The sequence below is a fragment of the Mustela lutreola genome, chromosome 3 (genome assembly GCF_030435805.1).
Source record: "Mustela lutreola isolate mMusLut2 chromosome 3, mMusLut2.pri, whole genome shotgun sequence".
In the NCBI taxonomy this organism is placed as follows: domain Eukaryota; kingdom Metazoa; phylum Chordata; class Mammalia; order Carnivora; family Mustelidae; genus Mustela; species Mustela lutreola.
Genome location: NC_081292.1, coordinates 60098159 through 60119489, shown reverse-complemented (window position 1 = coordinate 60119489; position 21331 = coordinate 60098159). Strand labels below are relative to the sequence as shown.

Here is a 21331-nt window from a genome sequence, read left to right as displayed (position 1 = left end):
CTCAGAAGCACTGATCAATTGTGGTCCACAGTGGTTCCCTGGAGCGGAATGAACACATGTGACCTGCCATATCTGTGCTGGCCTGCCCTGGCCTGAACACAGCAGGCCCTAGCTATAATGCGCTTGAGTCCTTGGCTAAAGCCAGGCCTGATACCTGTTATTTTTCCCAGTGTTTTCTCTGCTTCCCCAGCTTCACCCACCCCTGTGTTGTTGCTGGAATGCTTGCAAGCTAACAGATTAGGCTAGCTACGTCAGAAGCTTCCTCTACTGCTCTGAGGGTCAAAAGACTTGCCAAAGTAAATGGAAGCAAGATCACCGAGCAACAACAACAAAAAAGTATCATCTGGTTTTTTCATGCTACGTATGTCACTCACTCTCATTCAATTCTTTTGCTGCTTCATCTCTAAATCACATTTCTCCACCCAGGCCTTATACTCTTTGACTCCAGTCTCCTGCTCTTGGGGAATGCTGTTCCCATCTCGGCATTCACGTTGGATCTGAATCTGCCAGCTTCCCATCTGACCTACTCTGACAACTTCAGGACTGAGTGTTAGAAAAGGTGCTTCCAGATTCATTTTTGCCATTCACTCACCCCTCGCTTCTCACAAGCTTTTATGGAGGCATGGCTCAACAGTTTGCAGGTAGTTATCCCAGACTTATTTGTTACTACTGGAAAAGGTGAGTGTGCTGAAGGACTTTGATTCCCTAACAAACACAATGGTCACTCAAAAAAAAAGAAAAATCACATCATTATAAAAGCAATTAAGTATATAAGTAAACTTTGTAAGTCATCTTTCTAGAAAACTCAAAAAATTTTTAACCATTAAATATTTTTACACTAAAATGTTAATTTGTCTGCAAAGCAGTTCAATTATTTTGCTAAGCAGTAACTTTAAGACTGCCAGATTTTTACATTTAAACAAATCACTTAAACAAGTCAAATCCTCAAAAAATTAAAAACAATTCTAAAATAGCATATACCAAAGACAATCCATTATCTTTCAGTGAGTCACAAATAAAACTGATGAAATTTGCTTTATATTGTAAAAACCTGAGATTTTAATCACAGGTAGGAAAAATTAACTCAATAGAATGTGCTATTTACAATGTGTATAAGCGATATCCATTTAATTTAGTTGTCATTATTTTCTCTTCAAAAAATTAAGATATAAAATATAAAAAGCTTTCTTATATAAAAAAAAAAAAAGCTTTAAGAAATATGCTCTGGAAATAAATATCCAAATAATCTTATCAGAGATTTTTCTTTGCCTAGTAATCAATACAAGTAACTGCATCTACTTTATAACATACAAACTTATCTTTATTTTTTATAGTGATAGATAAGTATAAGCGTATTATATTACCTCTAGATATTTTTACTTCCACATTCAGTTATAACAAATGATAACACTGCTTAAGTAGTTTATACAAAAGCCTTTACTTTGATAAACTTGCTGCAATACTATAATGAATCCACTGGGGATTCCAGAAGGGGAAAGCAATATGAATTCAGTGTGAAAACATTTAAAAGCACAGCCAAATGTTCCCATTTGACTAGAATGTTTATGAATACCCATAAAATGGAAGCTGGCCTAAGATATTCTAAATTCCTTTTTCAGAAGGGGTACTCAATATATTCTGCAGGAAAAAAAAATTGTTTAATAAACTCAAAGTCAGTTTTTATTCCTAATATAGGTCTAAGTTTTAGGTGATTTTTTCCCCCCTTCCCCTTTTTTTCCTCTTTCGGAGTTCAAAAAATATATTCTAGAATTCTTCCTAGAATTCTCCTAAACATGTAAAAGGAAAAATGGTTAAGTGTTTTATGAAGTGAAAAGACTAGAATAAGACTGTTCTGGGTCTAATGACATCTAGACAGTATGTGTTTACTAGTCATAGGAGCAATCTCCCCTTTTTGTATATTGAGGTTCCCAGCCATGGTTTATCTGTGACTGCATTGTTAAGTTTACATCTCCAACAAAGCCAAACAACTAGCTCTCAGTCAGGCAGATAGGCAGCAAATACACACCAAAGGTTTCTTAAGGTACTGCTATGTACATATACTATATTGGGTACTATGAGATAAAGAAATGTGGAGATTATAAATTGGGAAAGAAGGTAAAATTAAGAAATGCATGAAAAGGGGGTGCCTGGGTGGCTCAGTTGGTTAAGTGATGACACTTAGTTTCAGCTTAGGTCATGATCTTGGGTGATGAGATCAAGCCCTGAGTCAGGCTTCACACTCAGCATGGCGTCTGATTGGGATTCTTTCCCTCTTCCTCCTCCTCCTCCCTCTCTGCCCCTCCCCTGGCTTGTGTGCATAGGCACTCTTTCTCTCTCTGTCTCAAATAAATAAATAAAATCTTAAAAAAAAAAATGATATGTATGAAAAGTTAATAAATATAAGACACTACATGTTACTGCCAAAATGTCCACCACATGGTGAGCACTTAATAGATATATGTGGGTTTTAACTGGATTACATTAAAGGTGAGATCCACGGGTCTGACTGGAAAAAGTTTCTTTGACAAGCCAATTATAATAAAAAGTTCTGGGACAACAAGGAGAATTTAAATATGGACTGAGTATTAGATGATTCTAATGAATATGAATCATGCCCAATGTAAGAACATAAGGGAAAACTTCCAGATTTTTTAATGATATACACTAAGTAGGTAAGCTGAAATGGTATGTGGCTAGATATTAGCTCTGAAATACCTCAAGAAAAGACGGAAGGGACGGAAGGAGGAAAGAAAAATTGACAGCTGAAGCAAGTGTGGCAGAAAAAGTCTTCATTGTTGTGTTTGGATATTAGTCATATTCCTCATATGCCACTGCTAGTCCATTACATTATTGTTTACAGTTTACTATTAAGTATAACCACCTTTGGATATGTTTGAAATTTACATAATAAGAATCTAAGGTTTCTTCGATATTGGGGCTTACATTGGCAAATGAAGAAAAACAGGCAGAATTTTAAAAGGCGGGTATTTTAGGCATTGTACGTCAATCTGCAACCTCTAAATCTCTAGAGGCCTAAATCTCAGCGGTTCTGAGTCTCTCGGTCCTCACCAGAGTTAGGTAGGAAGTCAGCTTTCTTTTCTTGATTTTCCGGATAACTCAAAAAAGCTCATGCTCTTGGCCCTATTCCATCTACGACATCTATCTTCTAAATGATGTTTCTAATTCCATCTGTATCCGATTTCCCAGTCTTTAACAGCCTCCGGCTGGAAACCGTAACGTAAGTTAGAGATAGGCATTCTACATTAGAAACTCTGTGGTCAATAACCTGTGTGAACTCACAGTCCCTTCAAAAACCCAGACTGTCTATTCTAGCACGTCCTTGACACTTGAATGCTTCAACCACATTGGTAGGTGGGCCTAGAAGGAAGGATTGTTATTAGTTCCTAGTTTGCCCTTCCCCCATGTCTCTATTACAACCTGGGTGTTTCCAATTTTTTTTTCAGTGTTTCAAAAATTTTCTTCTAATATAAATATTAGAAATACCTGCATCACAAACTCCCGACGTCGGGGCATTCCTCTTTCTGAAAGCAGAACATAATCTGGCTCCTTTTCCTTTTTGGCCTGTTGAATTTGAGCCAGGCGGCTAATGGGGTTCATTCCTTGACCATATTCTGGTCCAGCCTAAAAAATAATTTCAGAAAAAAATCTCAGAACATGCTCTGTAAACTTGTTTTTGGATCCTTAAAGAAAGAACGGTTGTCCCCTCACCCTCTGCAACCCAAAACCTAAACTAGAGAGGATAATGTAACTGGATAGTCATTTAAGAAGATTTAGAAAGGTAAATCATAGAATGGATCTGAAACAAAGGCTTCTGTGGAATTTAGGGCTCACTGGTGTTATTGATAAGTTGGGTTAAGTCTGCTTTTCAAATCTTCAATATCTTAGAGTTGCTTCGCAACTTCTATTCATCAAAAAACACCAAAAAAGGGGGCACCTGGGTAGCTCAGTTGGTTGAGCATCTGACTTTGGTTCTGGTCCTAGTCTCCTGTTCCTGGAATTGAGCCCTGTATAAGGCTCCCTGCTCAGTAGGGAGTCTGCTCGTCTCTCTCCCTCTGCCTCTCCCAGTGCTCATGTTATCTCTCTCTCCACCCCACCCAAATAAATGGATAAAATCTTAAACATGCACGCACACACATTCCAAAAAGAATGTAGAGACAAGCCATGAACTAGGAAAAGATACCTGAAATACATACAACCAAAAAAAGATATACCCAGTATCTAAAATACATATCCTTTTAATTTTTTTATTAAACCAACTGAGCCACCCAGGTGCCCCAAAATATATTTTTTTAAACTCCTAGAAAGTATTAAGACAATGTAAAAGAAAAATAGGCAAAAGAGGTGAATAGATATTTAACAGAAGAAAAAAACATGAAAAGATAATCTCATTAAGACTCAGAAAATGCATGTTAAAGCCATAGTGAGACACTATTTCATACCCATCCACTTACAAAAATTAAGAAGTCTGACAGCCCCAATTAGTGAGGATGCAGAGTAACAAAAACCTATACAATACTGGGGCACCTGGCTGGCTCAATCAGGCGAGCATGCAATCCTTGATCCTGGGGCCGTGAGTTCAAGCCCCACACTGGGTGTAGAGATTACTAAAAAATAAATAAACTTAAAAAAAAAAACTTATACAGTGATAGTAATATAAATTGAAAAGCAATTTGGCAAAGACAAAAACCAGTAGCCTATTCACAGGCATGTTATACCCCTAGTAAACTGTTGCCCATATGCACTAGCTCACACGTACAAGAATATCCAGAGCTATATTATTTGAAATAGCAAAAAAAAAAAAAAAAAAAAAAAAACAAAACCTAGAAACAACCTGAACAGTCATCAGCAAAAGAACAAATAAATTATGGCATATTTATATAGTAGAGTGGCATATAACAATGAAAATGAATTAGTGGTGGCTCAGGTTATGATCCCAGGGTCCTGGGATTGAGTCCCGCATCGGGCTCCTTGCTCAACAGGGAGCCTGCTTCTCCCTTTGCCTGCCAATCTCCCTGCCGATATCCCTGCTTGCATTTTCTCTCTCTCTCAAATAAATAATTAAAATATTTTTAAAAAAGAAAAGAAAAGGGGCGCCTGGGTCGCTTAGTGGGTTAAAGCCTCTGCCTTCGGCTCAGGTCATGATCCCAGAGTCCTGGGATCGAGTCCCGCCATCAGGCTCTCTGCTCGGCAGGGAGCCTGCTTCCCTTCCTCTCACTCTCTGCCTGCCTCTCTGCCTACTTGTGATCTCTGTCTGTCAAATAAATAAATAAAATCTTAAAAAAGAAAAAAAGAAAGAAAAGGAAATGAATTAAGGATAGCTACATGCCTCAAAATGAATGATTTAAAAAGAAAACAAAAGCTTTAAGAAAAGCAAGCACAGAAGAATAAATACAGGATGATATAATTTATGTAAAGCCCACTAAAACCACAAAACACTAATGAAATTAAATGAGATCTCAATAAATGGACAGACATATATGGTCATGGATCAGAGGACTAAATATTCTTAAAATGTCATTTCTCTTCAGACTGATCAATTCATTGCAATCCCAATCAAAATCCCACTGGGCTTTTTCTTATAATAATTCATAAGCTAATGGTAAGATTCATGTAGAAATGCAAAAGACAAATAAACAAATGACTGAAAAATAGAACAAAACTGGAGGACCCAGACTACCTGACTTCAAGATTTATTATAAAGCTATGGTAATCAATACAGTATGTATAGTATTGGCATAAAGACAGACAAAGAGATTAATGAAGTCCAGAAACAGACCCATACAAACATCGTCAACTGATTTTTTTTTTTTAAAGATTTTATTAATTTATTTGACAGAGAGAAAAGATCACAAGTAGGCGGAGAGTCAGGCAGAGAGAGAGGAGGAAGCAGGCTCCCGCCGAGCAAAGAGCCCGATGCGGGGCTCGATCCCAGGACACTGAGATCATGACCTGAGCCGAAGGCAGCGGCTTAATCCACTGAGCCACCCAGGCGCCCCTCGTCAACTGATTTTTGACAAAGGTATAAAAGCAATTCATTGGAGAAAGGGCAGTCTTTTCAACCACTGGTACTAGAACAATTGAATATTCATAGGCAAAAAAACGAAAACCCCAAAACTCCATACCTCACACCATTACAAAAAATAACGCAAATGGTTTACAGACTTAAATGTAATATCTGTAACCATAAAACTTCCAGAAGAAAATACAGGTGAAATTTTTGTGACTTGGTTAGGTGACAACTGCTTAGGTACAACCCTAAAATCATATTCCATAAAAATAATAAACGGGAATTTTTCAAAATTAGTAATTTCTCTTCTTTCAAAAGGACAAGTCATAGGCTTGGAGAAAATATTTGCAAACCACATATCTGATCAAGAACTTGCAGGGGGAGGGGAGTAAACGAGGTAAAGGGGATTAAGAGATATAAACTTCCAGTTATAAAATAAATAAGCCATAGGGATGTAATGTACAGCCTAAGGAATGTAGTCGGTAATATTATAACAACTGTATGGTGACAGATGGTAAACTAGACTTCATGGGGATCATTTCATAACATATAAAAATATTGAAACACTATGATGTACACCTAAAACTAAGAGGATATTGCATGTCATTTATGCTTCCAATTAAAAAAAAAGAATTCTCACTGAAAAATAACTTGTATGCTAAGTATATGAAGACCTCTCAAAATTCAGTAATAAATTTATTATTATTTAAATTTTATTATTTTTATTATTATTTAAATTCCCTAATTTTTTAAGTGGGCAAAAGATCCGAAGAACACTTCATCAAGCTTCATGTGCTACCAAACACATAAAAAATGCTCAATATCATTAGTCACTGGAGAAATGTGAATTAAAACCACAATGAGGTATCAATACACATGTATCTGCACAACTGAAATTTAAGATTATACTATGTATTAGAAAGGACACAAGGCTGATGAGAATATAAAACAGTATATTCATGTTAAGAAACAACTGGCCATTGGGGCGCCTGGGTGGCTCAGCGGGTTAAAGCCTCTGCCTTCGGCTCAGGTCGTGATCCCAGAGTTCTGGGATCAAGCCCCGCATCGGGCTCTCTGCTCAGCGGGGAGCCTGCTTCCTGCTCGCTCGCTCTCTCTCTCTGCCTGCCTCTCCACCTACTTGTGATTTCTGTCAAATAAATAAATAAAATCTTAAAAAAAAAAAAAAGAAACAACTGGCCATCTCTTAAAATGTTGAATATATACCTACTAAATGACCAAGTCATTCACTTCCAAGCATTTACTACTCCCTCCTAAAAAAAGGAAAGCTTAGCTCATGAGATTTATACAGAAATGTTCATAGCAGCTTTATTTATAGCCCCAAATGAGAAACATCCAAATTATCCACCAAAGGATGAATGGGTAAACAAAGGTTGGTGTAATTATAAGACAAAATACTACTGGCACAAAAATAGAACCAATAACTGGTACATGGAACAACATGAATGAATCTTGAAATGATTTATGCTAAGTGAAAGAAGCCAGCCAAAAAAGGGGTAGTTTCTTGGGAACAGAAGATGGGAGGAATTATAGAGGGGCATGAGGAAACTTTTGGAAGCGATGGATAGGTTCATGACCCTGATGATGGTCATGGTTACACAGGTGTACACATGTATCAAAACAAATCATTTGCTTTAAATATGTACACTTCATTAAATGTCAACTATACCTCAACAAAGCTGTTTTAAAAGCTAACTAACCAAATGCCATTTTTTCAGAAAAACAAACATATAGTAAAATTATAAGATAAGGAATTGTTAAATATAAAACCAATGATTATGATTAACTATGGGAGGTGGTATATGGATGTGACAGGAGAGGGGCTCACACACAGCTTCAATCTCACTGAGAAACGTTTTATATTCAAGTTGGGCAGTAGGTCTTACTTAGCATGCTTTTTAACTTACAAACAAATATTATATAAACCATTTAGAAGACACTCTATTTTTAACACTATATGGGTAATGTTTGTGAGGAAAGCTTTTTAAATCTTTTTAAACTTACATATGGCTGTTTTAGTGCCTTCTAAAAGGTTTAAAAACAAAAAAACCTTTGCAAATCTCTGTGGATATGAACTTTCTTCATATATTATTTCTAGAAATAAAGCTTTATATTTATCACATTTCCAACAGTGAAAATTTCTTCTAAAACAGGTATAAGAGACAAGGGCTATCAATATGCTACAGACGACGGATGTTACACTAAACTTATGTATACAGTGAGCTCCTCCTAAGAACTGCTGGGTCTCAACCATATCTAATTTGGTGCTATAGGTCAGATCCTGCAGGATCTTTTAAATTATGTTTATGATTTTGGACTTTATCCAAGGAGTAACGGGAAGTTACTGAAAGATTTCAAGCAGAAGCATGACATGATCTGACTGATGTCTCTAAAAGATAACACTTTTTAAAATATCAGTTAATATCAAAAGTATTATAGGAAGGCCAATTAAAAACCTGCTATAGCAGTTCAAGCAAGAGATGATTGTGAGCTGAACCAAAGGAGTGGCAGAGGAATGGAAAAAAATGAACCAATTTAAGAAATACTTAACCTGGGGCGCCTGGGTGGCTCAGTAGGTTAAGGCCTCTGTCTGTCAAATAAATAAATAAAATCTTTAAAAAAAAAAAAAAAAAGAGGGGCGCCTGGGTGGCTCAGTGGGTTAAGCCGCTGCCTTCGGCTCAGGTCATGATCTCAGGGTCCTGGGATCGAGTCCCACATCCGGCTCTCTGCTCAGCGGGGAGCCTGCTTCCCTCTCTCTCTCTCTGCCTGCCTCTCTGTCTACTGTGATCTCTCTCTGTCAAATAAATAAATAAAATCTTTTAAAAAAAAAAAAAAAAAAAAAAAAGAAATACTTAACCTGATAATGGTTCAACAGGACTTCTTGACAACTGATTAGATAAAATGGCTAAGAAAGAAGTTAAAAATGACTCACAAGAAGATATTCGGAAATGACACTATAAAGGGCTGATATCCAAGATCTATAAAGAACTCTTCAAACTCAACACACACAAAACAGATAATTACATCAAAAAATGGGCAGAACACATGAACAGACACTTCCCCAAAGAAGACATACAAATGGCTAACAGACATATGAAAAAATGTTCATCATTAGCCATCAGAAAGATTCAAATCAAAACCACCTTATACCAGTCAGAATGGCCAAAATTAACAAGACAGTAAACAGCAAGTGTTGGAGAGGATGGGGAAAAAGGGGAACCCTCTTACACTGTTGGTGGGAATGCAAGTTGGTGCAGCCACTTTGGAGAACAGTGTGGAGATTCCTTAAGAAATTAAAAACAGAGCTACCCTATGACCCTGCAATTGCACTACTGGGTATTTATCCCAAAGAGACAGATGTAGTGAAAAGAAGAGCCATCTGTACCTCCAATGTTCATAGAAACAATGGCCACAGTTGCCAAACTGTGGAAAGAACCAAGATGCCCTTCCATAGACGAATGGATAAAGAAGATATGGTCCATATATACAATGGTGTATTATGTGTCCATCAGAAAAGATGAACATCCAACTTTTGTATCAACATGGACAGGATTGGAAGAGATTATGTTGAGTGAAATAAGTCAAGCAGAGTCAATTGTCATATGGTTTCACTTACTTATGGAGCATAAGGAATAACATGGAGAGAAGCGAGTTGGGGGAAACAAACCATGAGAGACTGTGGACTCTGAGATGCAAACCAAGGGTTTTGGAGGGGCAGGGGTGGGGGGTTGGGTGAGTCTGGTGGTGAGTATTATGGAGGGTAAGTATTGCATGGAGCACTGGGTGTGGTGCATAAACAGTGAATTTTAGAATATTGGAAAAAAATTAAATTAAATTTTTTAAAAAACGACTTCCAGGCTTTTGTTTCAGCAGCAGGATGGTGATGCCAGGTACTGTGATAAGTAATGCTGGAGAAGAAGGAGGTTATAATGACTTTGATATGCCTGCAAAATTACAAAGTGAAGATGTCTAAGAGGCAGTGTAGAGCACAGAAGAGAATTTGGGAATCATCTATATAAAGACTGAATTGAAGCCCTAAAAGTATGAACAGCAGTCTAGGAGAGAGTAAGAGAAAAAAAAAAAAAGACTTAGAACTTTAGTACTGTAATAGGTAGAAGAGGAAAGGAAAATGTTAACTTTTGATAAAATAATGGTTTCTACCTCTACTTACATACCAGAAAAATGGAAACTCAATGAATTATAAAGGAAGTAAAGTACTGGTGAGAAAAGATGAATACAGACAATAAATTGTAAGTCTAAGATTGGGGTATCAATTAAAAGGTGAAAGGAAGCCTCTGAATCTAGCACAAGAAGCCTGCCTAGCTCATGAAGATATTGAAATAAAAATGTACTTTCAATGATACATTGTCTCCATTGTTTAATTTGCCTCTTTTATAAAAATGTTCTTAAGTTCTATGGGGCATCTGGGTGGCTCAGTTGGTTAAGCATGTGACTCCTGATTTTAGCTCAGGTCATGATCTCAGGGCTATGAGACTGAGCCCCGCATCCAGCTCCACACTTGGCATGGAGCCTGTTTAAGATTCTCTCTCTTCCTCTCCCCCTGCCACTCCCTCCCTCCTCTTAGAAAAAATGGCAAATTCCAAAACACTGTTGTTGATATGGGTTCCAGTGACAAAAAAATGAGATGCTTAAATCCAATTTGATAATAATGAAGTCTGAGAACATTAAGACTGGCTGTTCCTTCCCTTGATTGAAATTAACTATTAGCATCCTTGACAGTTAAGTTATTCCTCGGATAGCAAGTTTTATGTTGTATTTCCACAAACTAGTATGAAAGTCTTGTAACTGTTGTGTCCAGGAAATTTTATCTCCAACATCAGAAACACTTCTCTGAAGTCCCATCTTACAGAAGAGAACTACATTAAAAAACAAAATATAAACCCAGAGACATCCAGAGGGCAGTCTTACATTTCAACAAGGTAATTCTGTACAGTTAATTTTAAAATCCAAAAAGATTTCACAATCAACCAGTTTCAAACGGGCACTAGAATCAGACATGACTAGACCTGGAACCTGTTACATGATCATGGGTAAGTTTCTTAAACATCAAGGATCCTATCTATAAACCAGGATAACAGCTACATCACAGCATGATTAAGAAAATTAAAATAACGTGATGTTTTATTTTAAATAAAATCAGAGTAAATCATCAACAGTTTATTCTCTGCTTCTACTGCATAATAAGGAACTGGAGAGGGGCGCCTGGGTGGCTCAGTGGGTTAAGCCTCTGCCTTCGGCTCAGGTCATGATCCCAGCGTCCTGGGATCGAGCCCCACATTGGGCTCTCTGCTCAGTGGGGGCCTGCTTCCTCCTCTCTCCCTGCCTGCCTCTTTGCCTACTTGTGATCTGTCTGTCAAATAAATAATAAAATCTTTTAAAAATAATAATAATAAGGAACTGGAGAGCCTAGATGTATAAGACCTATAAGGAAGGATAAAAATGCTGCAAACTAAGATATTATTTCAATCTACCCATTTATTGGCCCACCATACTTAAAATTATCTAGATTCCAATTCACTGTATGCATGCTGCTTTCTCAAAATAACCTTACATTTCAGAAGATGTCTATAGATTTTATTTTAACATAAGACAGACATGGTACAAATAATTCCAAGTGTGATGTATGTGAGGAAAAATGCAGGGGCTAACCTAATCTGGGAGTAGGGGAGAACAAAGAAGGCTTCCCTAAAGAAGTCAAGTTCAAGCTGAGTTCTGAATGGTGGATAGGAAGAAAGTTCTGGAATAACATGCTTATATACTAGAAGTAGCAGCAAAAAATAATTAAAATTCAAAATGTTTATCCCCAATCTGGGAAATAACATTGAAATAATAATCTTGCCTTTAATGGCTATAGTTAAAAGCAAGGTTATAAACATAACCTTTATGTTTATAAACATAAAAGGGTTATGTTTATGTTCTATCATAAAAATGTACAGATCTTTTCTAGTCTAATGGCTCACTATTTGTAACTTAAGATTCAACTTAGTTGGGGCGCCTGGGTGGCTCAGTGGGCTAAGCCTCTCATTCGGCCCAGGTCATGATCTCAGGGTCCTGGGATCGAGCCCCTCATCAGGCTCTCTGCACAGTAGGGAGCCTGCTTTCCCCCCTCTCTCTCTCTCTCTACCTGCCTCTCTGCCTACTTGTGATCTCTCTCTGTCAAATAAATAAATAAAATCTTAAAAAAAGATTCAATTTAATTTAATAAATTAGTTGGAAATTATTGTGACCAGTTTTGTGCTGCCATTCTGATGCAGAGCAGTGTTCTTCCATCTTGGAAAAGCTAAAGATTTTATATGTAAAAAGACTTAAGACAAACAAAGAAACCAAAACAGACTCACTAATACAGAGAACAAACTGGTGGTTGGCAGAGGGAAGGGGAATTGGTGAAATAGGTGACAGGGATTAAGAGCTAAAAATTTCCAGTTACAAAATAAATAAGTTACAAAGATAAAAAGTATAGCATAGAACATATAGTCAATAATAGTGTTATAATGAAGTGACAAATAGTGACCAAATACTCAGTAATATATAGAGTGTTGAGTCGGTATATTGTACACCTGACACTAATATTTCATTGTATTTCTACTTTGTATTTCTACAAAAATTCTTTAAAAAATATTGAAAAAAACAGACCATGGATATATTCACATACATATAAAATATGAATAGACATTGTTACAAATGAAATAACAATAGTTAATCTTTATTGAGCACGTATAATTTATGTTATTAATAAATATTTAATAATAATTACTAATGCATTCTGTGTATAATTCAGTTAACATGTAACAATCCTATGAAGCAAGTTCAATTATTATTCCTACTTTCATAAATAAATAAATATAAGACTATATAAGTTAGGTAAACTTACTCAGGTCACAGAGATTCATACTCAAAACTGATTCCAAACGTTGCGTTCTTAAAGCCATATCCTACTCCCTAACCACGTGATATGAATGAAAGCCTGCCCTCAGAACCAGGAGGACTCAGGGCACATGGATCTATTTGGCATTTATTTTTAGTCTACCTTACATAAAAGGCAGAATGCTATTTCAGGGAACACATAACCCACAACTTCTCAGGGAGATAATGATAGTATTCATTAAGAAGAACACATGTACGGGGTGCCTGGGTGGCTCAGTCCGTTAAGTGTCTGCCTTCAGCTCAGGTCATTATCCCAGCATCCTGGGATCGAGTCCTGCATTGGGCTCCTTGGACAACAGGGAGCCTGCTTCTCCCTCTCCCTCTGCCTGTCACGCCCTCTGCTTGTGTCCTCTCTCTGTCAAATAAAATCTTTTTTAAAAAAATAAGAGGAACACACGTTTATATATTTATGTAAATACATATGCATGTATCTTTAAATTAAACAAAGGTGCAAAAGGCAGAAAGTCTGTAAAAATACTGTAGTTGTACCATTGTACAATCTAAACAAAAGAGGTTCATCAAAGAGAAAATGTACAGTTGACCCCTGAACAATGTGGGGGAGCAAACACCTATACCCCACTCAGTCAAAAATCCATATATAACTTCTTTTTATTTGATTCCCCCAAAACTTAAATACTAATAACCTACGGTTGATCAGAAGCCTCACTAATAACTTAAAACAGTGAATTAACACATATTCTATTTGTTATGTATGTTACATGTATTATAAGGAAAAGAAAATACATTTACCATAGTGTAGTTATAGGAAAAAACTGCATATAAATGGACTCATGTTGTTCAAGGGTTAACCCTGCTACATTCTTGTAATCTTTGATCTGTAGAGCCTAACCAGAAGTTCGCTTAGTGACTCTGACTTGGCAACTGACATGCTAGCAGCTGAAGGCCTTTTGTGAATGGAGCTCATGCACCGCCTACATACTGAGCACTCACAGGCAGCGTCCTGTACTCAGCACTGAAATCATCTCATTCCTTTTTTGCTTTTTGTTGGTGGTAGTGTAAACAACAACAAAAAATCTGCTCTAGTAAAAGAGTTACAACATCTTGAAAAATTGCGTGCTCTGTTTTCTTCCTTGGCAAGGTATACGTGACTGAAAGAATAGAAACAAAACACTACCACTTACCTCACGGGGCTGCTATGAGGATTAAATGTGATAAAGCACATGAAATGCTGGGACACACAGTGCTTTATGAGCACTAGCTGCGGCTGCTCTCACCAGCACTGGTATCATTCACGCGATTATTACCCTGTAACCTACCCCCATTTCAGGATATCCCGAGAAGTCACTATAGCACAGACTAGCATGCAGAAAGAACACAGGTCTGGAAATCAGAGTAGTTCAAGTTGCTCTGCAGCCCCAGGTGAATCAGAGTGAGCAAAGTCTTTGAACATGTTTCACAAAACCTTAGTTGTGAAAAAGGGGTAACGTCATCTATCTTGCACAGTCCTGATGAGAAGCACACCAAAGGTGATCACGAATGAAAAAGCATCTTTTAAAACCATAAAGAACAATAAATATGGAAGGTATGATTGTTTGATGAACAAATGCAGGTGTCCAGTGTCTAAAAGCAACACAGAATAGTTATTAATTTACCGTCCAGGGCCTCCCTTGACTCTGGGACTGCATATAATCCACAGGTGTAGGTGTCTGCCCCACAGAAAAACTTTTCTCTAGAGTTACCATCATACTGGTACAGCGAAACTAACCAGTGTTCACAAGCACACACTTACCTTTACTATTGTTTTAGGGCGTTTTTTAAAAAATAATTTTGGCTTTTCAACCACAGGAAGAGGCGGAAGTTTCTTAAGCTCCTGGAGGACGGTGGTGGCAGCACGCTTCTTGGAAAGTTTTTTGCTATTTCCCTCTCCTTCTGCAGAGAACTCTCCCACTGACACCCGAGTAACAAAGCTTTTCATATGCGGTGGTCCACTTTCTTTAATAACCTATTAAATATAAGTAAAATATTTCGTATAGGCACTTAAGAAATGTTCTCATCGCATGAATCTTTTTAAAATGTTCATATTGGGACGCCTGGGTGGCTCAGTTAGTTAAGCAGCTGCCTTCAGCTCAGGTCATGATCCCGGCGTCCTGGGATCGAGTCCCACATCGGGCTCCTTGCTCCGCAGGGAGCCTGCTTCTCCCTCTGACTCTGCCTGCCATTCTGTCTGCCTGTGCTCGCTCTCGCTCGCTCTCGCTTGCTCTCTGACAAATAAACAAATAAAATCCTTAAAAATAAATAAATAAATAAATAAATAAATAAAAAATTAAAAAAAAATAAAATGTTCATATTATAATCAAAATTTAAATTATAAAGAATTATGCCAAAATTATAGATTTCTTTAATAAAGTTATATAGATATTATATAGGCACATTCACTTATGATACTTATGATGCTTAATAAACTGAAGTCAAAAGAACAAAAAAACAAATAAACACATTCAATTCATAGTCAAAATTTGTGTTTTACTAGCTTAAAATAGGCAATTCTAATTATGGTGACCCAGTTTCTTATGGAACAGAAAATTAAGAATATAAAACACACCATATTGGATTACATACACAGACCATCCAAAAAACAATAATTTGTATTTAACTGTGTACATCTCTAATTTCTTCCCTATAATAAGTTACTGAAGTACAAGACTACTTCTTCCTGGGGTTCTCTAGCCCATAAAGCGTCCTTCATGTGGAAGCCTCTCAAAAATAACTTATGGGTAAAAATAACCTATTTTTGATGGAGTCCTCAAAGGCTGTTTTATAGAAAGGAATGTTTACTTTCTGCAACATCTTAAAAAGGTAAGTAGACATACCATAAAAAAATACCTATCTTAGAAATGGAATAGCTGTGAATGTTCCTAAACATTCCGTATTCTTTAAACTATGCCAGCTTTTGGAGGAAAGATGCCTTCCAAAACCCAAATGCTCAAAACTTTAGTCTCCTTCAAAATCCTGACCTATAAAAGATACCCTAGTTAAACAGTTTACCATTTAACTTTATATTAAAATTCTGTCTTACAATATTAGATACCAATTAGGAAAGGAAAAGGGAAACAATACAGGATACAAAACAACATAGCTGGATTGTATTCAATTGGATTAATTCAATAATGTTGAATTATTATTATCTCAATAATCCAACACTATTGGGATAAGAAAACTTATGATAATCATACTTCCTATTTAATTTCAGTTTACTAGCTGAAACACCAAAACTGTTTATTTTAATTACTTTGATGGATAGCCCCTTCAATTAAAAAAAAAAAAAGTACGTGCTTAACGACAGAATACTAAATATCTGACCCTGTATTACTCACATTAGATCGTCATTATGAAAACTAAATATTCTATACTATATTAATGCTTCCAAGGACTTCTAAGACTTATAAAACTGTTCCTATTCGTTGTAGCCTTTAAAAGGCCCATGTTCAATAACTTTTGAGTATATGTAATTAAATTTTGATAGGTTTTCTATATCTCCCCCATCATTTCTTGGTGGAACCAACAGATCCCCAAGTACATTGCATCCCTGCCTTCCTCATTTTGCTGCTTTTAATCTGCCATAGGGTGAGAGATCAGATAAGCCAAATGAGGAGAACTGTGTCTAAGGATAGGTTCTCAGTCAAGGTCAATTGATCTTGGCAGTAAATAAAATGTGGGAGCTTTCTAGTCAGTAAACATACATAATTTGAAGGATACTCCATAACCATTTCAGCTTATTTCCTGGGTTTTTCCTATTTTCTAGATATGTGAGTTACAAAATTAGTGACCTCTTAATAAAGGAGGTTATTATAATAATTTAAAATGTCTCCCTTTTAATTTCACATTTTGTAAACATTTTGTGACATGTTTATCTGGTTGTAGAGACCTGCTTAATTACTTCCTAGTGATTTATTAGTAAAAGTTAAATTTAAACCTATTTTGGTTCCACAAATTTAGAAGAATTTAGTAGTAATATATCTATGTCACTATTAACTTGAATACTTTCGATTTAATCCTATTAAAAACACCAAACCTTACTATAAATTATCTTATACTCACAAAATAAATTTTATGATGAAAATTAAAATGTCATATATACAAATTATTTAATACAGAAAAGCCAAAGAGATCAGCAGAAATCCATGATATTATAGTAGTTCTATTTTCCCCAGGGCCTATATGATTTCATAATACACAGTTTGAACATAAGGAAGCACATTAACTCTTTCAGGATACTAGTATGCCGGCTGACTAATCTGTTATTTCAAATAGTGAGGAGCAGTGGAGAGAAATGAAAGATCACTACTGAGCACATACCTCAAAACTGACAGGCATATTTCGCTTCAGAGCAATTTCAAACACTAAGCTGATCTCAGATTTATTCGCATCTTTGTCATCATCCATTTCCTTTCCCGATTCGCCATTCTAAATCACAAAAAATAGTATGACGATGAATCTTCACTTTGAAACAAACTGTACATATATTTACACGTAAGATGCCTATTTAAAATACAGTAAGAAACAAGAAACCAGAGACTGTATCTTGTGGGTTCCTATCCATATAAAAACAGGAGGGGTGGGCTTTGCTGAGAGGCTTTTCTGTAATTTAATCTTTAGGGGTTTTTGTTTCGTTTTTCATTTTTTGTTTTTTTTGCTCAAAGTGGAAGGATAAATGCTGAGTGTGGAAATCTTTTACTTAACCATATACTAATTTGAATTCATACTATGTCCCCAGACTCAATTCTCTGTCTATCCCCCAACCATACAGACACACAACACTTTCCCTGATATTCTAATATGCTTCTTAAACTTCTGTAAAGACCAAATTATAGAAAGCTTACAGGATGCAAATCAGGATTTTGGAACTCTATGTCTGGCTCTGGCATCAATTTGGTTATCCACTTCTTTAACACATAATTCTGAAGAGATTCATATATATTGAATCCCAGAGTATTAGAGATAAAAAGATCAAGAGACAGTATTCCTACTGCCAAGAAACTTATGACTTAGTGTGAAAACAGATAAGCAAACAGATTAAAAGTTATAATGAAAGTGTACACGCAGAAAAATACCTAAGTCAGCCATTAACTAAGATGAATCTCAAAGAAAGAGGACAAGAGGTTTGAGGGCAAGGGAAACATAGGTCTTGAACAGAACAGTTTGCAATAACTAAGTGGAGAGCTCAAAAACGAGGTGACTTATAAGACATGTCTGAGCCAAAGATACTATTTTGAAATCAATAGAGAAGGCTGCTAAAGCCATGGGAATAGGTGCAATTACTCAACATCAGCCTTGATACCCTGGTCTGTAAAATAAAACAGGTCTGAAATAAATCTATGAAAATCTCTTCCACTTGAAACTCCTTGATTCTAAATGAACACAATGTAATCTATGCTCAATAAACATAGCATTAAATGAAGGGTAAATGAATGCAACTTCTCAAGCTTATTCACGTCCCCAAATACTATGCCGCCTGAGAAGTAAAATCCATAGGTGGACCAAAGTTCTCACAGGTAAGGTCATCCTAGGAGGAACACATGAGTCTGGTAGAGTAGACAGGTGATCTGAGAAGGAAATCATAGCAGGTCACCACTCTAATATTCTTTCCTATCAGAAGAGATTATTTCTTTTATTTTTAGAAACACATTTATTTGTCTTGTCAATAATCTCACTGGGGAACTACAAGGAAGAGACTGTCACATATAGCGGCAACATACCTGAGGTGACTTTTCCGGAATAGGTTCATTCTGCAATGCTTGAAGGGCTTTCATTGCAGCATTGTGTCTAGCAGCTTGTCGAGTCTTTCCTTCCCCAAAAAATTCATTATTTCCTACAGTCAGCTGAACATAAAAGATCTTGGGCATTGGGCAATGATACCTAAGATAAGAAAATAAAAATACTAATGTTAGTTCAGTAAAGCCATTCTGTAATCATGAGTAAGATTTGTTTTCTTGAAAATGATAGCAACCACATAAGGTACTATATACTCTCTTATTCACTCTAGCCAAGTATTAACCTCATGAATGTATTTATAAAAGACAAAATATGAATCAATATAGCTATAGACATATTTCTCCATGAAAAACACATTATAGAAAACAATAATAAATATAATATAATAGAAATTATTCAATTATATCACAGAAAACTTTTAGTAGAGGTTTTCAGCCAGATCTTGAGAGATGAGAGCTGAGTGGTCTGGTGCTGAAGGGGGCCACAACAGAGGCAGGAGACTGGTAAGCCCACTTAGGGGACAACATGCAGAGGATGGTGACTTCAGCAGAAGACAGTTATGGCTAGACATGGGAGGAGAAGAGAGATGGAGGTACTACTCCATTCCAAAGGAATAAGTCCTTTGCCAAGTAACAAGAAGATCAGACTGAACATAAGAGAGAATGGGAACATAAGCCAATTCTTAAGCAGGTAAGCAATATCATAATAAAATATATTTAAAGAAAACATTTTTAGCAGGTTATGTTCAACAACTGATGGAGTTACAACTAAAAGCAGCAGTGATGTAAATATGAAGGGATAAAAGGGCTGAATGAAGAAAGAACTAGAAGAAATTAAGAAAAAATTACAAGAATATGTAATCCAATTCATTAATTCAACAATTACTTATGGAAGACATTCTTTATGACAAGGGAATATGACAATGAACAAAAACACATTGTACTGGGTAAGACAGATAATATATAAGGTAATATGCAGAATATCTAGTATGTTAGAGATCTAAGTTAAACAGAAAAAGAAAAGGTCAGAACTGTCAGGGAGGTGGGTTTTAGACAGGGTGACCAGGGAGGGTCTCACTAAGAAGATGGCAACTGTGTAAAGGCCTAAAATAAATGAGGAGGAAGCCACCCAGATATCTGGAACAGTGCACTTGAGGCAGAGAAAACAGCAAGTACAAAGGCCCTGGGGCAGCAGTGTGCCAAGCACATTCAAGTAATTCAGAAGATGCTTATCTGGCTACAGTAGAGGGGTAAGGAAAGAAAAGTTAAGAAATGAAAAGAAGTAGCCAGATACCATAGTGCCTTACTTAGAAATTATTGTAGGGATTAAATTTTTGCCCTGAGTGAAATGACCAGCCACTAGAAGGTTTGGAAGAGAAGTGACACATCTCACTTGCATTTTGGAAGGATCACCTGATGATTAGGTTGATAACAGACTGTAGGCAAATGATAATGGAAGCAAGGAGATCTATCAGGAGACGATTACAATAATATAGGAGAAAAGCAACAGGGAACTGTACTAGGGTGGCAGCAGTGCAAGCAATGAGAAGCAGTGGGATTCTGAATGAATTTCAATAGTAGAGGTGATGGTGGAGGGCTGTCTGGGTGGCCCAGTTGATTGAGCATCAGACTCTTGATTTCGGCTCAGATCATGATCTCAGGGTCATGGGACTGAGCCCCTCGTGGGTCTCTGTGCTCATCAGGGAGTCTGTTCCAGATCCTCTCACTCCCTCTTCCTCTGCCCATGCCCACCCCTGTGCATCTGCACTTTCTCTCTAAATAAAATCTTTAAATAAACAAACAAACAAACAAACAAGCAGAACTGATAGGGTTTACCCAAGGATCAGTTATGGAAAATGAGAGGAGTCGAGGATGACCCCAGGGTTTCATACCTGAACAAGTAGAAGACAGAGTATGCATACAATGAACTGGTGAAGACTGCAGAAGGATTTGATTATTGGGCATCGGTATCAGCAGCTCTGGTTTGTAAGTGTTAAATTATTCAGCCTGTTTAGACATCCAAGTGGATATCAAATGAATATAAAATTTGGGAATCATCAATATATATGGAATCTAAGGCCACAGACAGGGGCACCTCGGTGGCTTAGTCAGTTAAGTGTCTGCCTTTGCCTCAGGTCATGATCCCAGGGTCCCAGGGTCAAGTCCCACATCAGACTCCTCGCTCAGTGGGGAGTCTGCTTCTTCCTCTGCCCCCCCCACCCAGCTCATACTCATTCTCTCTCTCGAAAAAATAAATAAAATCTTAAAAGCCACAAGACAGTGAGAACTCAGTGGGAAGGAATAACAGGAGAAAAACCAGGCAAGTACAGTGTCCTTCCTAAAAACCAGAGGGGAAAAAGTCTTTCTAGGAGAAGGGAGTGCTCATCTGTGTCAAATTATACTCACAGGTCAAGTAAAATGGTGACTGAGAATTAAGACACTGAATTGGGCAATTAACAAAACTAAAAAGGATCAACTTTGATGCAATAGGGGATTTGCAATATAATGCCAAAAATGTGTTTAAATCACTCAAGTGCTGAAAAATGTCTTTTCCAAGCAAAGACAAGTCTAACTGAAGTCCTACTGAGTTCTGGATGATTACTGGACA

The 21331-nt window shown here is 36.9% G+C and overlaps 1 protein-coding gene across 10 annotated transcripts in view; it reads right to left on the bottom strand.

The window, feature by feature from the left end:
* The window catches only part of STAU2 (staufen double-stranded RNA binding protein 2), a 336676-nt gene that overhangs the window by 185392 nt on the left and 129953 nt on the right, over positions 1 to 21331 (bottom strand). For all 10 annotated transcript variants that reach the window (XM_059166206.1, XM_059166204.1, XM_059166208.1 and 7 more), the window contains 4 exons: positions 18709 to 18868; positions 17309 to 17416; positions 14742 to 14954; positions 3505 to 3642 (listed from right to left, as the gene is read on the bottom strand). In XM_059166206.1, the coding sequence (XP_059022189.1) occupies positions 3505 to 3642; positions 14742 to 14954; positions 17309 to 17416; positions 18709 to 18868 (619 nt within the window). The remainder of the gene's footprint in view (positions 1 to 3504; positions 3643 to 14741; positions 14955 to 17308; positions 17417 to 18708; positions 18869 to 21331) is intronic.